The sequence below is a fragment of the Carcharodon carcharias genome, chromosome 7, assembly GCF_017639515.1.
Source record: "Carcharodon carcharias isolate sCarCar2 chromosome 7, sCarCar2.pri, whole genome shotgun sequence".
Taxonomy (NCBI): Eukaryota; Metazoa; Chordata; class Chondrichthyes; order Lamniformes; family Lamnidae; genus Carcharodon; species Carcharodon carcharias.
Genome location: NC_054473.1, coordinates 35,858,499 through 35,873,945, shown reverse-complemented (window position 1 = coordinate 35,873,945; position 15,447 = coordinate 35,858,499). Strand labels below are relative to the sequence as shown.

The 15,447-nt window shown below is 38.8% G+C and overlaps 1 protein-coding gene across 2 annotated transcripts in view; it reads left to right on the top strand.

Moving 5' to 3' along the window:
- LOC121279833 (protein bicaudal D homolog 2-like) overlaps positions 1–15,447 on the top strand; it is a 78,362-nt gene that overhangs the window by 11,029 nt on the left and 51,886 nt on the right. For both annotated transcript variants that reach the window (XM_041191260.1, XM_041191259.1), the window contains exon 2: positions 15,099–15,311. In XM_041191260.1, coding sequence (XP_041047194.1) covers positions 15,099–15,311 — 213 coding nt within the window. The remainder of the gene's footprint in view (positions 1–15,098; positions 15,312–15,447) is intronic.

Here is a 15,447-nt window from a genome sequence, read left to right as displayed (position 1 = left end):
GTTGTTTTACATGACAATAGTCCTGATGGAGCTTTGACCTTTTGTGTTAGTTTTCAAAGAACACAGTAAGACGTTCATTACTTCAATATTTGGTTGATGATTTGTTTGAGTTAAACTGTAGGGTTTGGATAAAGATTCCATCACAATAATCCTGCATATTTTAGGATGTAAGCCAGTTAACATGTTTTATATATTTATTTTGTTTTCATATTTGGGTTATTACTTTAGCATTTCATTTTCTAAGGGTGTTAGAAACAAATAAATACAAAGGGAAAATTGTGAAAATTACATCTCAAAGGAGCTTGTGTTTGGTTAATGGTAGTTAAAGGAATAGTATTATTGCTTTATGTAGATAGTGGTGATTTTGTATTCAATTGTATGTCTAAAAATCTATAATATACTGAAAATTGGTGCATGATTAGTGAAAACCAGCTGGCATCTAGACATAATTTTCTAAATATGTACCGATGGTACAGACAGTCTGTGTCGTGCTTTGGATTTTGCATATGTAATATATAGCATAGAGAGACTGCTTTCTGATCTGCATGTAGATGAATGTAGTTTTTGTATCCTTTGATTGCTGTTGTATTGGACATGAAAAAGAGGCAGCAGCTGTGTTTCCAGGACGTGAAACTGAGTAATTGTCATCTTGCGTGTACGATGAGGCGTTATACGAAAAGCAACTGTGAAATCACTGCCTGATAGGTGGCACTTACAGCTGGTGCATTCATGATATTAGACATGCGCTTGTGTTAAATTGTCTGCCTTTTCTAAAGCCTTTCAGCTGTGCATATCTCTGCCAATTGTTCCTGCAATTAAGTTGATTTTTTAAAAAAGGGTTTGAATTAGGGCTTAATCCTTAATTGATCCCACTATTAAGGGATGAATCCTCATTTTGCTAAGAGGGTTCATGATTTGGCAGTGTCCAAACCAGTTGAATAGAGTTTGCATTGTAGCATTGTGACAGCTCTTTTCAGAATAATACTTTGTGAAAGACCTAGGGATATCTAATTCTGTACAGTCCCATTCTCACATTATTTGTCTTCGATGATCTAAATTGGTTCCTCTGTCCCAATATTTCCAGTTTAAAAGTTTCATTCTTATGTTTAAATCCCTTCATAATTTTACCTTTTAAAAAAAATTTGTCCATAGGATGTGGGTGTCGCTGGCTAAGCCAGCATTTATTGCCCATTCCCAGTTGCCCTTTAGAAGGTAGTGGTGAGCTGCCGCCTTGAACCGCTACAGTCCATGTGGCGTAGATACACTCTGAGTGCTATTAGGGGGGAGTTCCAGGTTTTTGACCCAGTGACAGTGAAGGAATGGTGATATATTTCCTCTCCCTATCTTTGTACCCTCCCCTAGCTCTCCAACCGCTCCCAAAAAAACCATCATTCCTCTATCTCTGATTTCTGTGCCTTGGCCCCACCATCTCTCTGCCTTCCCACTGCCTCCACTTCCTTTAAGCTCCTCCTTTTAAGGCCCTCCTTAAAACTCCTTTATTTCACCAAGCTTTTGATCACCCCTCATAATGTCTTCTCCTGTGTCATGGTGTCCATCTTTGTAGCTGGCATTTTACATAAATGTAAGTTGTATAATGTGATTTAAACCTGAACAGTCACATCATTCAGGACTTAGATACGCTCCCTCTCCTTTGGTAGCACTTGATTGTGGATTGCTTCTGCATGTTGTGAATTGATCAGGGCTGCAGATTCTGTGTATTTTTGATCAGGTACCAAAGTTTGAAGGGCAGAGCAACTGATAATTTAGCTGACCAGCAAATGCTTGGTTATCATATTGTTAGTATTTCTTTATCGAGTCTCTTCAAATTGTTTAAGAGAATGGATACATTTATATGTTCAAAAAGTGCCTTACTCATGAAAGGTGCAATGAAACAGAGCCTGTTTTGAAATGATATTCTTGGTCAAGTTAGGAATCGTGCCGAGCAGAATTGTTCCCAGGTATTTATAAGCTCTTCAGCCTGTATAGTGTAATGATTTGTTTAATAACTTCAAGGCATTTTATCGTTAAATAATTTGACTGCCAGTAAATTAGAGAAATTCAAAATTATGGATTTTGGTACAGCTAACAGCAAGTATTAGTTGTATATTAATTGCATTTAATTGGATGCAGGTGTGGGCATTAACTGTGGATTCATTGGACTTATAAATAGGAACAGACTGCAACTGGGTTTACGTTTAGGGGGTGCATGGTTGTAATGCGAATCCCTGTTTAAAAATGCTTATAAAAGTGTAAAGACTGAGTCCTGTTTTATCCTTCGCTACTGGGCTTTATGGAGAGTAATAACTTGTGTGACCAAAATGTTAAAGTTGTGATTAAATGAATTATAAGCTGATTCCTGAAACCCAGACAAGTAACATATGATCTGTTAGTTTGGATTGGCCAATGAAGATTAATTGAAGTATTTTCCATTGTGGGCACCTATTTGACATTTCACATAATTGCAAACTAAATGGAGTTTTGCCCTCGGCAATGGAAGTCTACAGCATTACTGCAGAGTAGAGGTTAACCCATTTTTTCAGATCTTGCCAAATCCTGTAATGGAGATTGGTATTTTGAAATAGAGGGCAGATATTTTTTCACTATCGTATATTGGGCATTTTCTTTTTGCAATACTCCATTAAAGAACATTTGTTGCAATAAAACAAATAGTATTGTTTGGTAAAACAACTGGTATTGTTTTGGGAGCTATTCCATTGATTACATATTTTGAAAGAAGAACTGTGCAGCTTATGAATTACCTCTTGGCTGAATCTGGATGCTGAACTCATGAGACAATCCATAAATATCATCTGTCACAGCATTTGTATGTGTATAGTCTAAGCTTTGTGTAGCACAAATTGCCTGCAGTTACATCTGTTCAGTACTGTAGCAAAGGATTGATTCTTGGGGTCTGGCAATAAACATGCAAACTGTGTCCACAGTAGTCTTTGAAAGAGGTTTAGAAGTGTACAAAAGAGTTGCTGAAGACTGATTCTTTGAGAGCCTTTGTTTATTATAGCCCCTCAATCTTACAGCACGTATAGTTATAAATGTTCAAGAAATTTCCAATTCCTTGGGGATTGAATGTTTTGCATCACATTGTGAATGAATGTACTGTAATCTGATGTAAAATGTGACGGAAGGTGCATTCAAAAATCAAGTAACCCAACAGTTTGAGTGATGAGGGCCTCTCGATGTGATATGTTATAAAAGTAATAATCCCTTAAAATTTATAGCATTTGCTTTGCATTTGTATCTCTGTTCAAGTTTAAAGAACTTGCATGTATAGTGGTGTTAATGAAACCAGTGGAGACTTCATTACAATGAACTTCAGCAGAATTTGTTTTCATTTTTGACTTGTGTTCTCTGAGAAGTTTTCTAGTTCTAGTTTGAAATGCAGGCATAACAGACGTGCAATATTTGACTTAAAATTTTCTCTGCCAAAATCCTCTCTGTCCCCATCTTCTTAACTGATTATTTCCTTCATGTACTTTTTCATATTCACTTATCCCGTGCTTGGTATGACATCAGCATTCTTCTAAATTTATGTCAATTTAATATTGCAGCATTACCATTTCCTATCGTTGTCTCGAGCCAGGATCCAGCTGGGATATAGCTTGATACAAGGCACCAGGGTGTTTCTACACCACCTGGTCTGCAGCAGTTCAAGAAGGCAGCTCACCACCACCTTTTCAATGGCAATTAGGATGAGCAATAAATGCTGGCCCAGCCAGCGACACCCACATTCCATGAATGAATAAAACCCATTGTATGCTATCAACTTGGTGTCTTGCTGATTACTCAAAAAGGATCCAAACTGTGGTATCTTTCTTCCCTTCCTCACTGAGAAAGCCTTGTATTTATATCACACATTTGAGTTATGCAGCCACTGAGAAGATTAAAGACAGTGCTTGCCAACCAGTAAGTTAGGATGGGAAATGCAGTCAGTAGAAAGGTGAAAATTGGAAATTTGTGGTGGAGTTTGCAGAATTGACTGGGCAGTTAATTGAGATAATGGTTCCCCAATATAGGCATTTATTGAGGTGACTTATCCTTCCCAAGGCCCACCAAGCCAAATGTCCCTGAAGGTTCACCTATACCCTAGACCTGAACTTGTACCTTTGTCTGCCCATCTTTAACCAACCTTTCCTTTCAAGTCATTGAGTGTTGTCACCTTTCAAATCTGTGCACATCTTTCCCAGAACTCCAATCAGGCTCTGGAGCTGCCACAGCACTGAAGTGGCCCTTATCAAAGTCATAAATGATATCCTATGTGCCTGTGACTGCAGTAAACTGTCTTTCCTTTTCTTTCTCTACCTGCTTGAAACCATTGTCATGGTGGACTACACCACCCTCCTCCAATGCCTCTCCTCTGTAGTCCAGCTGGGTAGGACTGCCCCTGCCTGATTCCATTCTTATCTGTTCAGCCATAACCAGAGAATCACCTGCAGTGGCTTCTCTTCCCACCTGTGCATCATACATCTGGAGACCCCCCCACCCCCCCAGCCCCCACCCCACACACACACAAACAACACCACCACCACCACGGCTCCCTCCTATTTCTCATCTGTGTGCTGCCCCTCAGCAACCTCATCAGAAAACACACTTCTAAGGACACCCAGATCTACCTCCTAAGTGCTGCAATGCCTCTAATTTGCCATACTACTTGTCCAACATCCAAAATTGGATGAGTAGAAGTTTTCTCCTACTAAATACTGGGAAGACCAAAGCCATTTTCTTCAGTGTCTGCTATGAGCTCTGTTCTCTAGCCACTGAGTCCATTGCTTTTTTGGGGCACTGTCTGAGGCCGAACTAGACCTTGGAGCCCTTTCTGATTTATTGATGAGCACCTGATCACAAATTTGGTGCTGCAGCACCAAAAACCACCTATATCAACCTCCAAAACAACCTCCAATGCATTTCAAATTGTCAAACCCTTATCCATGCCTTTGTTACCTCTAGACTTAACTCTTCTGGCTGGTGCCCAATTTTCTACCCTCTATAAACTTGAGCTCATCCAAAGCACTGCTGCCCTCATCCTAATGCGCACCAAATCTTGTCAGCCCTCTGCTTAGTGACCTAGCTTGGCTCCAAATCTGGCAATGTCTTGATCTTTAAAATTCTCATCATTGTTTTCAAATCCTTCCATGGGCTTACCGCTTCCTATCTCTGTAACTTCCTCTAGTCCTATATCCCTCTGAGACCTCTGTGCTCCTCCATTTCTAGCCCCTTGTGCATCCTCAATTTTAATCACTTCACCATTGACAGTTGTGTCTTTAGCTGCCTAGGTCCTGAATTCAGGAATTCCCTCCCTAATTCTCACTGACTCTCTAGTTCTCTATCTTACTTTCTAAGAAGTTCCGTAAAACCAACCCCTCTAATCAAGTAAAAGCAGAAAATGCTGGAAATATTCAGCAGGTCTGGCAGCATCTATGGAAAAAGAAACAGCGCTAACATTTCAGATTGGTGACCCTTTGTCAGAATTGGATGTGCTCAGAAATGTGACAGTTTTTGATCCAGCTCAGGAAAGAGGAGGAAGGGTGAGCAAATGAGAAGGCCTATGATACGTTAGTTATCAGGTGGGATAAAATAGCAAAAGGTATAATAGTGGAAGGCAAAAAAAAAATGCACATGGGACAATGAAAGAAGCAAAACATGTGTCTAGTAAATGGGAAAGCAGAATTGCCATCAACAGCTGCCTGGGCCAATGTCTCAATGTTGAACTCAATGACCAAATATGAGGTTCTGTTCCTCCAGCTTTTGTTGAGCTTCATTGGAACATTAAAGAAGGTTGAGGGCAGAGGGGTCAGATTGGGAGTGGAACAGAGAATCAAAGTGACAGTATTTGACATTTTCAAAAGATAGGAAAAGGTGGTGGGGTAGCTCTGTTAATTAAGGGTACACTGGTGAGAGATGACCTTAGCTCAGAAGAGCAAGATGTAGAATCTGTTTAGGTAGAGATAATAAATAGGGAGGTTAAGAGGTCACTTGTGGGAGTAGTTTATAGGTCCCCTAACAGTAGTCACAATGTAGAACAGTGTGGAATAGATGGGGTGTGTAAGAAAAGTACTGCAATAATGATGGGTGACTTTAATTTACACGTAGATTAAGTGAATCAGATTTGTAAAGGTAGCCTGGAAAATGTGTTTGTGTATGCAAGGCAATTTCTTCAAGCAATATGTTCTAGAGCGAAACAGGGAGCAGGCTATTCTAGACCTGGAAATGAGCAATGAGACAGGATTATTGAAAAGCTAATGGCAAAGGAGCCTCTAGGTGACAGTGACAGTAACAATAGTGTTAAATTGAAAGAAACACCGTACAAATCTGCAAAGATTAATGATAGATCAGAAGATTGGTTAGATTTTAAGAACCAGCAAAGATTGACTTTAAAAAAAAGGGAGAAAGTAGAATATGAGAGCAAGCTAGCTAGTAATACGAAAACAGATAGTAAGAGTTTCTACACGTATTTAAATAGGAAAAGAGTAACTAAAGGTAGTGTTGGACCTTTAAAGAGTGAGTCTGGAGAATTGATAATGGAAAACAAGGAAATGGCAGAGGCATTGAACAGATGTTGTCTGTCTTCACAGTAGAGGACTTAGAAAACTTCCCAAAGGTACTTGACAATCAAGAGGCGAACAAGAGGGAGGAACTTAAAGCAGTCACCATATCCAGGAAAAGGTGCTGGGAAAACTATTAGACCTAAAGGTTGACAAGTCCCCAGGATCAGATGGCCTTCATTCTCGGGTCTTAAAAGAAGTGGCTGCAGAGATAGTGGAGGCATTGATTATAACCTTCCAAAGTCCCTTAGATTCTGGAAGGGTTCCAGTGGATTGGAAAATAGCTAATGTTACACCTTTTTCAAGACAGAAAGCAGGAAACTACAGGCCAGGTGGCTAGAATCCATTATGTAGGAAGTTATAGAAAAACTTTATGCAATCAGGCAAAGTCAACATGGCTTTGTGAAAGAGAAATTGTGTTTAACTAATTTATTGGAGTTCGTTTAAGTAATGAACAAGGTAGATAAAGGGAAACCTGGAGATGTGGTGTTCTTGTTGTTCCAGAAGGCATTTGACAAGGTGCCACATCAAAGTTTACTACACAAGATAAGAGCACATGGTGTAGAGGATAACATAATAGCATGGATAAAGAATTGGTTAGCAAACAGGAAGCAAAGAGAATTTTTTTTTTGAGTTGGCAAGCTGTAACAAGTGGGGTACTATAGAGATCAGTGCTGGGCCTTCAACTGTTTATGAGCTATATCGATGACTTGGATGAAGGGACTGAATGCATGGTAGCTAATTTTGTCAATGACACCAGAATAGGTAGGAAAATAAGTTGTCAAGAGGTGGAAATGAGCCTATGAAGGGACATAGGTTTAGTGAGTGGGAAAAAGTTGGCAGAAGAAGTGTAATGTGGGATAATGTGAACTTGTCCACCTTGGCAGGAAGAACAGAAAAGCAGTATACGATTTAAACAGCGAGAGATTGCAGAACTCGGTGGTGCAGAGGGATCTGGGTGTCATGTTACGTGAATTATAAGAAGCTAGTACGCAGGTACAGCAAGTGATCAGGAAGGCAAATGGAATGTTGGAGTTTATTGCAAAGAGAATGGAATATAAAAGTAGGGTAGCTTTACTGCAGGGCATTGGTGAGACCGGATCTAGAATACTATGTACAGTTTTGGTCTCCTTATTTGGGGAAAAAAAGATATAGGCCCATAACTTCTGACCTTCAGGTCACCATATCTTGGGGGTACCCTAAAGATGTGCTGCCTAGTAAGTTCACACTTCTGTTAGGCAATTGTCCTGCACAGGAAACCATCGGAAACTCTGATTTAAATTGCAAACTTCAGATGGTTCCGACTGTATTGCAGCAATAGTTACCTAGAAAAAGTTAGAAGAATTAAAACCACTTCTAACTCCTGGGTACCTATAATACTAACTCTCGGAGAGGCCCCCCCCCCCCACCCACCCACCCACCCCAGTCCTACCGATTTCCCTTATACGCTTACCTTCTCCCTGGCTTCTCAAAGTGGCTGGATCTTTAAACTTTAACTGCTTTATGATAGCTAGTGTCATAAGAGGGCTGGGGGGAGTGGGTTGGCTTCCTTACCTCCGACTCAGCTGCCCTTGACACAAGGCCTCAGGAAGTCACTGCACTGCACCTTTCTCACCTGTCCCTAGTTGGAAAGTCGGATGAGAAAGGTGTAGCTGCATTTCAAGGTAAGTATCTAGGAGCAGAGCGGCAATTCGACTGTGATTATCACTGCATGGAAGTTACAGTTCATAATTGCGTTAGAAGCATTTCAGAGAAGGTTCACTTGACTGATTCCTGGGAGGAAGGGCTTATCTTCTGAAGAAAGGTTGAACAAGTTGAGATTATACCCATTGGCGTTTAGGAGAATGAGAAGTGATCTTATTGAAACATATAAGATCCTGAGTGGACTTGATAGAGTGTATACCAGGAGGATGTTACCCTTTCTGGGGAGACTAGACCTAAGGGATATTATTTAAGAATCCCTTTTAAGATGGAGATGATTGTTTTCTTGTAGGATCAATTGCATGGGGAAGTCTCTTCCTCAGAAAGCATTGGAGGCTGGGGTCATTGAACATTTTCAAGGCAGAATTAGATTTTTGATAGACAAGTGAGTCAAAGGCTGTGGGGGAGGGAGGTAGACTGGAAAGTGGAGTTGAGATCACAACCAGTTCAGCCATGATCTTATTGAATGGCAGAAGCAGGCTTGAATGGCCTACTCCTCCTTCTGACTCCTCTTTATATCCAATAGGTGACCAGAAGCTCTCTGTCCAAGGCTTCAAATACTCCTATGATGCCCCTAATGTAGCCTCCTTTACGTTTGGAAGGACCAAATGCAGCTTAGGTGATCACTTTGCAGAACACCTGTGTGTAGTTCGCATGTGTGAGCCCAAGCTTCAGGTTGTTTTTCATTTTAATTCTATAATCAAGCTTGAATGTTGTCCAGATCTTGCTGCACGAAGACATGGGCTACTTCATTATCTGAGGAATTATGAAAGGCACCAATGAAGTGTTTTTGATGTCCCCCTTCTTAGGCAGCCTCTCGGGATTGAGCATTACTTGCTTTCACTCTGGTTCGATGTGTTCTGAGTTGGTTGCTAAGTCCTATGCTGATCTGCAGACCCCACCACATGCAGGCCAGGTGGCACTTGAATGGTTGGGTAGATGAGTTGTTTGGAGGTTTGTGTGCTCTCTCCGATGCCTCAGCTTACCCTGTGTGTGTTCCCGACAAAGTCTCTCCATGTGCTTGATGCTTTCCTGAATGAACTTTCACCAATTTGGTCAGTCACTCCAACTTCAGTTATTGAGCTGCATTATGCAGAAGATGTTTGTGTGTGCACTCACTCAGGAATTGAGCTCCAGGTCATTATTGACTCCTCCTCTGAAGCATGAGAGAAATTGGGCCTTTTGCTAAACACCTCGAAAAGTAAAATCAAAAATACCTGGAAAAACTCAACAAGTCTGGCATCATTTGTTTGACCCTCTGCTTGTTTACCATGACCTAACCTCAATAGTGTTGTAGCCACATTTTAAGTGATAAGATGTGGCTGTGACTCACGGAATGTTGTAAGGAAGCCTTCCATTTCCTGTGATTTTCCTGTTTTTTGCAGTGAAGACTTATGAGTTCAGGTTGGAAAATTTTTATATTGTTCAGAGAAACTAGCTGGACCTGACAGTGATAAAGGAACAATAGTGCAGTAGAAAATGCATACAATGCTGCTGTAATTTACAAAGCAATCGATTGTAAAATGAATAAATGATTCTTTTAAAGAAGTGTTGACTTTTTCTGTCACTTTGAGTTCTTGATAGTTGAATGGGTGTCATAGTTTGCTGAAGTGACTATTCTTTCTACACAAGCCTAGATGGTGAAGGTTGGCAAGTTTGGCAAGTTATTCAATTGTAGGGATGTCAGATTAATTTTTTCCTTGTTCCTCACTGATAAATGCCCCCGATCCCTGGTGCACTTACAGCAAAGGTGATGGACAGTAGCATCCTGGCTGTTTTTTCCCCACCCTTTTTTTAACTCGCCCAGTTAAAATTACATCAGGGTCCAAATGACATTCTCAGACTCCTATTTAAATTTTACTGATTTACTTATTTCTGGCAGGTGCATTTCTAACGAGTCAATTCCACACTTAAAACAGCAGTCAGTTTTTTGCAGGAGTGGGGTGATAAGTCGATTTTAGCTGATCACCTGAAATAAAAACAGGAAATGCTGGAAAATCTCAGTTGTGGAGAGAGAAACAGAGTTAACGTTTCGAGTCTGTATCTTCAGAGCTGAAGAGAATGGACTTGTATCTGAAAACAGCAATTATTACATACTTTTGTTAAAATAAATTGTGTGACTGAAGAGTAAGAATTTATTAGCAATATGTTGGCTTTTTCTTATGCTTTTATGTTGCACAACAGAGGTCAATGTCAATTAATCATGCACTGTTAGTCAATGCACAGAAATCTCCTTACTGATTGAAGTTGGTTGGATTTTTTGCTCTGTTTTGTTGCATCGTTGTTAAAAACTGCTTAGAAGTAAAGATCTGGTTTGGACTCATTGCAGGGCTATTTTATCTCTTGTATCAACTGCATATTTCATAGATATTCTGTACTTGATTGCTACTATCTCTTTCACTTTCTTCCTTGCTGCCTTTTGTGTGTGCGCTCCCAGTGCGTGCTCTCCCACTCTTTTACACACTTGCTCTTTCTCCCCTTCCTTGCTCCATAGTCAAATAGTCTATATAGCTTGCACATGAAGCAAGGTACTGGAATGCAGCTGCTTCTATGGAATCAGATTCTGGCATGAGAGGTGGGGAGACATTTGGGGAAGAGCTATGAGGAAAGTATCTTTCATGTGCACTTAGTTTTTAAAGAAATATGACCATTGCGTATGTGATATCCATGTAATTAACTGTATTTATAATGCCTTTTGCATAGTAAAGTATCCTTAGATGTTTCAAAGGAACACAAAATTTGGCACTTGAGTCACAAGAAGATTTTTGGGCAGATGACCAAAAGAGGTAGGTTTTAAGTGCTGTTTTAATGGAGGGAAAGATAGAGGAGGGGAGAGGTTTAGGGAGGAATTGCAGAGCTTCAGGCATTGGCAAAATCGAAGAAGTGAATAGGTGAATGGAAGGAGATGGTTATAGGACTGGAAGAGGTTACAGAGATAGGGAGAGGAAAGACATGGAGGAATTTGAAAGCAAAGATAATTATTCTAAAATCAAGGCATTGCTTAACTGCGAGTCAATGTAGATCAGTGAGGAGGGATGATGAGTGAATAGGACTTCATCCAAGTTAGGATATGGGAAAAAGAGTTTTGGATGACCTTAAGTTTGAGGGCAGAAGATGAAAGGCCAGCAGGTGTGCATTGGAATAGTCAAGTCAAGAGGTAACAGAGGCATGGGTGAGCATTTCAGCAGCAGATGAGCTGAGGCAGGGATGGAGTCAGGCAGTATTACAAAGATGGAAATGGGCAGTCTTAGTTGTAGCGTGGATATGTAGTTGGAAGATCATCATGGGGTCAAGGTATAATATAATAATTGAGATAAATAAATCTTAGGGATCACAATTCACTGTCTATTGTTGGAGATATTTGCTGGTATTGAAGATCTCTCTGTATGGATCATCTTGATTCAAAATGGACAGCAAACAAATTAATCTATTCGACTGTGCATCTGTTGTTTGGAATACTACTGTAGCTCAGCATCATCTTGGATATTGCAAAATCTTGTTTTTGGTTGGTTACAGAAGAGAAGATATATACTTAATGTTAAAAAAGGTATGGAGGGAGCAATTGAAGTGAAAAATTTGATCAGTTGATAAACTGTCCTCAAAAATGGCCTAGTAAGCCATGCAGTTCAAGGGCAGTTAAGGATGAACAACAAATGCTGGCCTTGCCCAAATCCCATGAAAGAATAAAGAAGAAAAAGTGGGAAACCTGAAAATCTCAGGGTGCATTTACATTTCTTTGGAGGCAGTTTTGCTTTGTGCAAACAGCACAGTTAGTTATAATCTAAATGTGCACTCTGGGTGTCATGGAATCAGAACAAAATAGACTGGGACTTTCTGGAGAAAGGGGTCTAACTTGACTTGTGCCAAGTTCAGTTGGGTCCTCTGCTACTAATTTACGCTCCCATGATTAACATTGATGTGAGGCACTTTTCGCTTTATACATTTTTTATTTTTTAAGACAGATAACAAATTTGAGCATTGATTAATTATTGTGTTTATCCATACAATTGACCTTTATGGCTTGCAAATCCACCAGTAACACTAAGGTTTTTATGATATTGCACATTTACTTATCAGGTATTTATGTGAGAAATTGTTTTAATTTGGTGTGGAAATTGAGTGTCCAAGTATGATACTAATCGACTCTTATAAATCTTGTTAAATTAATGACGCAAATTCATCAGTGGTTTATAAATTTACACACACCATGTTCTATGAAGGAATTTATAGTGACAATATTGTTAAAAGTAGGATTTGTGTTTTGTAATTTGAATATTTTGAGATTTATTTTTCCTTCAGCCCTAGTCCTTCCTAGCCTCAGGGTAGGCAGCGAAGTCTTTAGTTCTGTGCTGCCTCCAAGATCACTTCATGTTGGCCAGCCAGAAGTTTAATTCTGACAGGATGACCTAATCTCTGTCTACTCCCAAACAGGAATTCCACCTATTGTGTTTCCAGCTGTTCCTAAAATTGTAAATTTGCAATCAAGTAAGGATTTAGAAACCGTAAAGGTCAATTGTATGGATAAACACGATAACCAATTAGGGTATTGACAGGAGATGCTTGCTGCATGAGTTCTGTTTGTGATTGACATTTGTTCATTATTAATCCTGTGTTGACATATTGATTAAAATTAAGTTTAAATCTGATTCAGGTGGATTTTGTAAGCTAGCTTTTCTCCAGTTTCACTATCTATTGTTATAAACTTAAAAGGATCTCTAATTTCATGACTTTAGTGACCCAAAAATGTCTAAATGGACTTTTCAGAAGAAATCCTGCTGAGATGGCTGTACATATGTCAAGGAAGGGGAAGAATTTGAGGAACAGAATAAATGATTTTGGAAAACTTTCATTAGATAACAGGCCTTTACAATAGTCAGGGTCACACTAACTGTTTTGAGAAGGCTCCCTTTACCTGGTGGAAAACTTTAAAATTGACTGACTAGAATTGCAATAGATATGTTGGATATAGTATGTGAAAGTGTCCTAAATTAGTGACTCTGCCAGTAAATATAATTTAGAAGTATTTACAATTAATGAAGTTTGAAATAACCTTTCAAAAGAAACATGACTGATAGGTTTGGAACAAAGCTTATGGTAGGTGCTACAGTTTGAACAGATGGCCGTGTTCTCTGCTCTGAAACATGATTTTCTTTCATTTGCCCCAAGTCCATCTTTGGAATCAGCATGAGGTTTCAATCATTGATGCTGCTTCCTTGTTTCTGTCATGATTGTGATAGAATGAAGTATTGAATGTCACATTTCTCATTTTTGTTCATCATGATGAGAATCTGCATTTTCTATTTTGCCTTTGAAACATTACATAGCAAATATAGCCCAAAAATAATTTTCCCTGTGTTATTGCTGACAGTGGATTATTTTCTGTTTGTAAAAGTTATCAGTCTATTTATCAAAATAATACAAATTTGTAAATTCTCAAAAGTAGATCCTTCTCAACCTTTTTGATTGGATTGCTGTGTCTTTTTTTGAAAGATCTGGACATACATTTGAAATTCAAATTACTAATGGCAGAAGAAATTGGTCAGTTTCTTTGTTTAAGATGTTACTCTCTCTATAAATATACATACTCTATATGTTAGAGATATATTTTAAACATTTTTATATATATGTGTATATATATATATATATATATATATATATATACACACACACACACATACATACAGTTAGGAATGATCTTGATACCTGAAAAACATTCAAAAAGAAGCTGCTTTTCCATCATGATATTACAAATGAAGGAAAGATTTTATAGAAATGACCAACATTCACAAAGCCCAGTTGATCCCTGTCCATACCACTGGACTCTGTATCCATTTATTCTATCACCAGTGCAATTATGTACAATCTATAGGGTGCACTGCTGCAATTCTGAAGACTCACTTCAGCAGCATCTGCCAGTCCCACAACCTCCATCACCATGAAGGACAAGATCAATAAAGGACAATAAAGTTATTGGAACACCATTACCTCCAAGTTCACATCCAATTTATGCAGCACCTGATTTAGACATATTCTGCCATTCTATTCTCACTGGGTAAACATCCTAGAATTTCTTACCTAATATCATCAAGGAGCCCCTTTGCCACAAGCACTGCAGTGATTCAAGGCACAGGCCTTGTCAGAGTAACCACCAATTGACAATAAATGTGAGTTTTATTAACTTCATCCATATCCTGAAGGGAAAAACCTACAAAATTTAGTTTCATGACTTGCTGTTGACCTTTTCTGTGCAGGTTCCTGTTGAGGAAAACTGAGTATTACTTTTGCCATTTTATAAAGTTCTTTTGCAGTTTTGTCCTTCGGAAATAACTTTGCTTGAAATGTTTAATTTGAGCTTTTTAAAAGCTGACATATTTGGGTATTCTGTGCTGTGCCACTTTTGTTTGAACTTCTTGCTATATCACTTTTCAAAAGAAAGCAATAAGTCCCGCATTGAAATGCACTATAGCAGCAGTAATTTTGTATGATCTATTATACTTGTGCATCTTTATGTTTTCAGTTAAAACTAACGAAAGTTAAGTAAATGAATTTAGAGAAGGTGGACTTTGATCCTTTAGAAAACAAATCGCTCTGCTCAAATGTAATAGATTTAACAAAACTGAAATTCTTAAGTTTTTTTTCACAGCTGGAGAAATGTTTTGAATGTAGTTCATAATTTTGGCGATTGTTTTTAATTGGCTTGTAATGCAGTACAACTTTTGTAACTGACCATTCTATGCATGGTGCATAAGATGAGTGTTTAATTATTTGATTATCTGACTGGATGCAATATGCATTTCTGTCCCCCTAAGTTCATTGCCTTGTGTTTTATATTTCTTTTAGGCTTTTGGTCAGGCGTATAGCAACCAGAAAAAGGTAGCAGCTGATGGAGAGAGCCGTGAGGAATCATTGATTCAGGAGTCTGCTTCTAAAGAGGCATATTATGTCGGGAAGATTCTGGAGCTACAAACAGAACTGAAACAGATCAAAAATGTGCTCACTAATGCCCAGTCTGAAAATGATCATCTTGCTTCAATCACACAGCAGCTAAAAGAGGTAACAAAAAAGAACTGAACTATTGTGAAATCAATTTTTCAACTTCATTAATTTGAGTAATTTTCTGTGTAAGTGTATTTATTCTAGTTTCATTTATTTTCCCACCTCTGGGTCTTTCGTTGGAATGCATATTTTT